This window comes from Cariama cristata, unplaced genomic scaffold (assembly GCF_000690535.1).
Source record: "Cariama cristata isolate BGI_N322 unplaced genomic scaffold, ASM69053v1 scaffold16188, whole genome shotgun sequence".
NCBI classification, from domain to species: Eukaryota; Metazoa; Chordata; class Aves; order Cariamiformes; family Cariamidae; genus Cariama; species Cariama cristata.
In genome coordinates this window covers 637-966 of record NW_009630782.1, presented here as the reverse complement: position 1 = coordinate 966, position 330 = coordinate 637, and the positions used below count along the sequence as shown (strand labels likewise).

At 43.9% G+C, this 330-nt stretch overlaps 1 protein-coding gene across 1 annotated transcript in view; it reads right to left on the bottom strand.

The window, feature by feature from the left end:
* The window catches only part of NCAPD2 (non-SMC condensin I complex, subunit D2), a gene marked incomplete at both ends in the record, with an annotated part of 17,441 nt that overhangs the window by 16,891 nt on the left and 220 nt on the right, over positions 1–330 (bottom strand). The window contains one exon of the mRNA XM_009705706.1: positions 1–102. This exon is cut by the window's left edge and continues 26 nt beyond it. Within this exon, the coding sequence (XP_009704008.1) occupies positions 1–102 (102 nt within the window). The remainder of the gene's footprint in view (positions 103–330) is intronic.

Here is a 330-nt window from a genome sequence, read left to right as displayed (position 1 = left end):
CGTGGTGAGACCCAGCTGCAGCAGCTGTGGGACCAGCCGTAAGAGTGGCTCCCTCTCCTCTTCCCACAATGATCCAGAGGTCTTGGTACGGTTCTTCTTGTTCTAGAAAGGAGATTACACAATGCAATACATCAGTAGCTTGACAACAGAAAAAACACCATTGACACCCTGCTTCCCTCAAATGAGAAAATAACTGTTAAGTTCTACGGCATTAAGAGACATACAGTGAGATGTATGAGAAGCTTATATGCCCACATCAAATGACCATCACTGTCATCTTTGACAACAGAAAGGAACTCTTGAGAAAATACTGGCACGCTAAGTGTATAT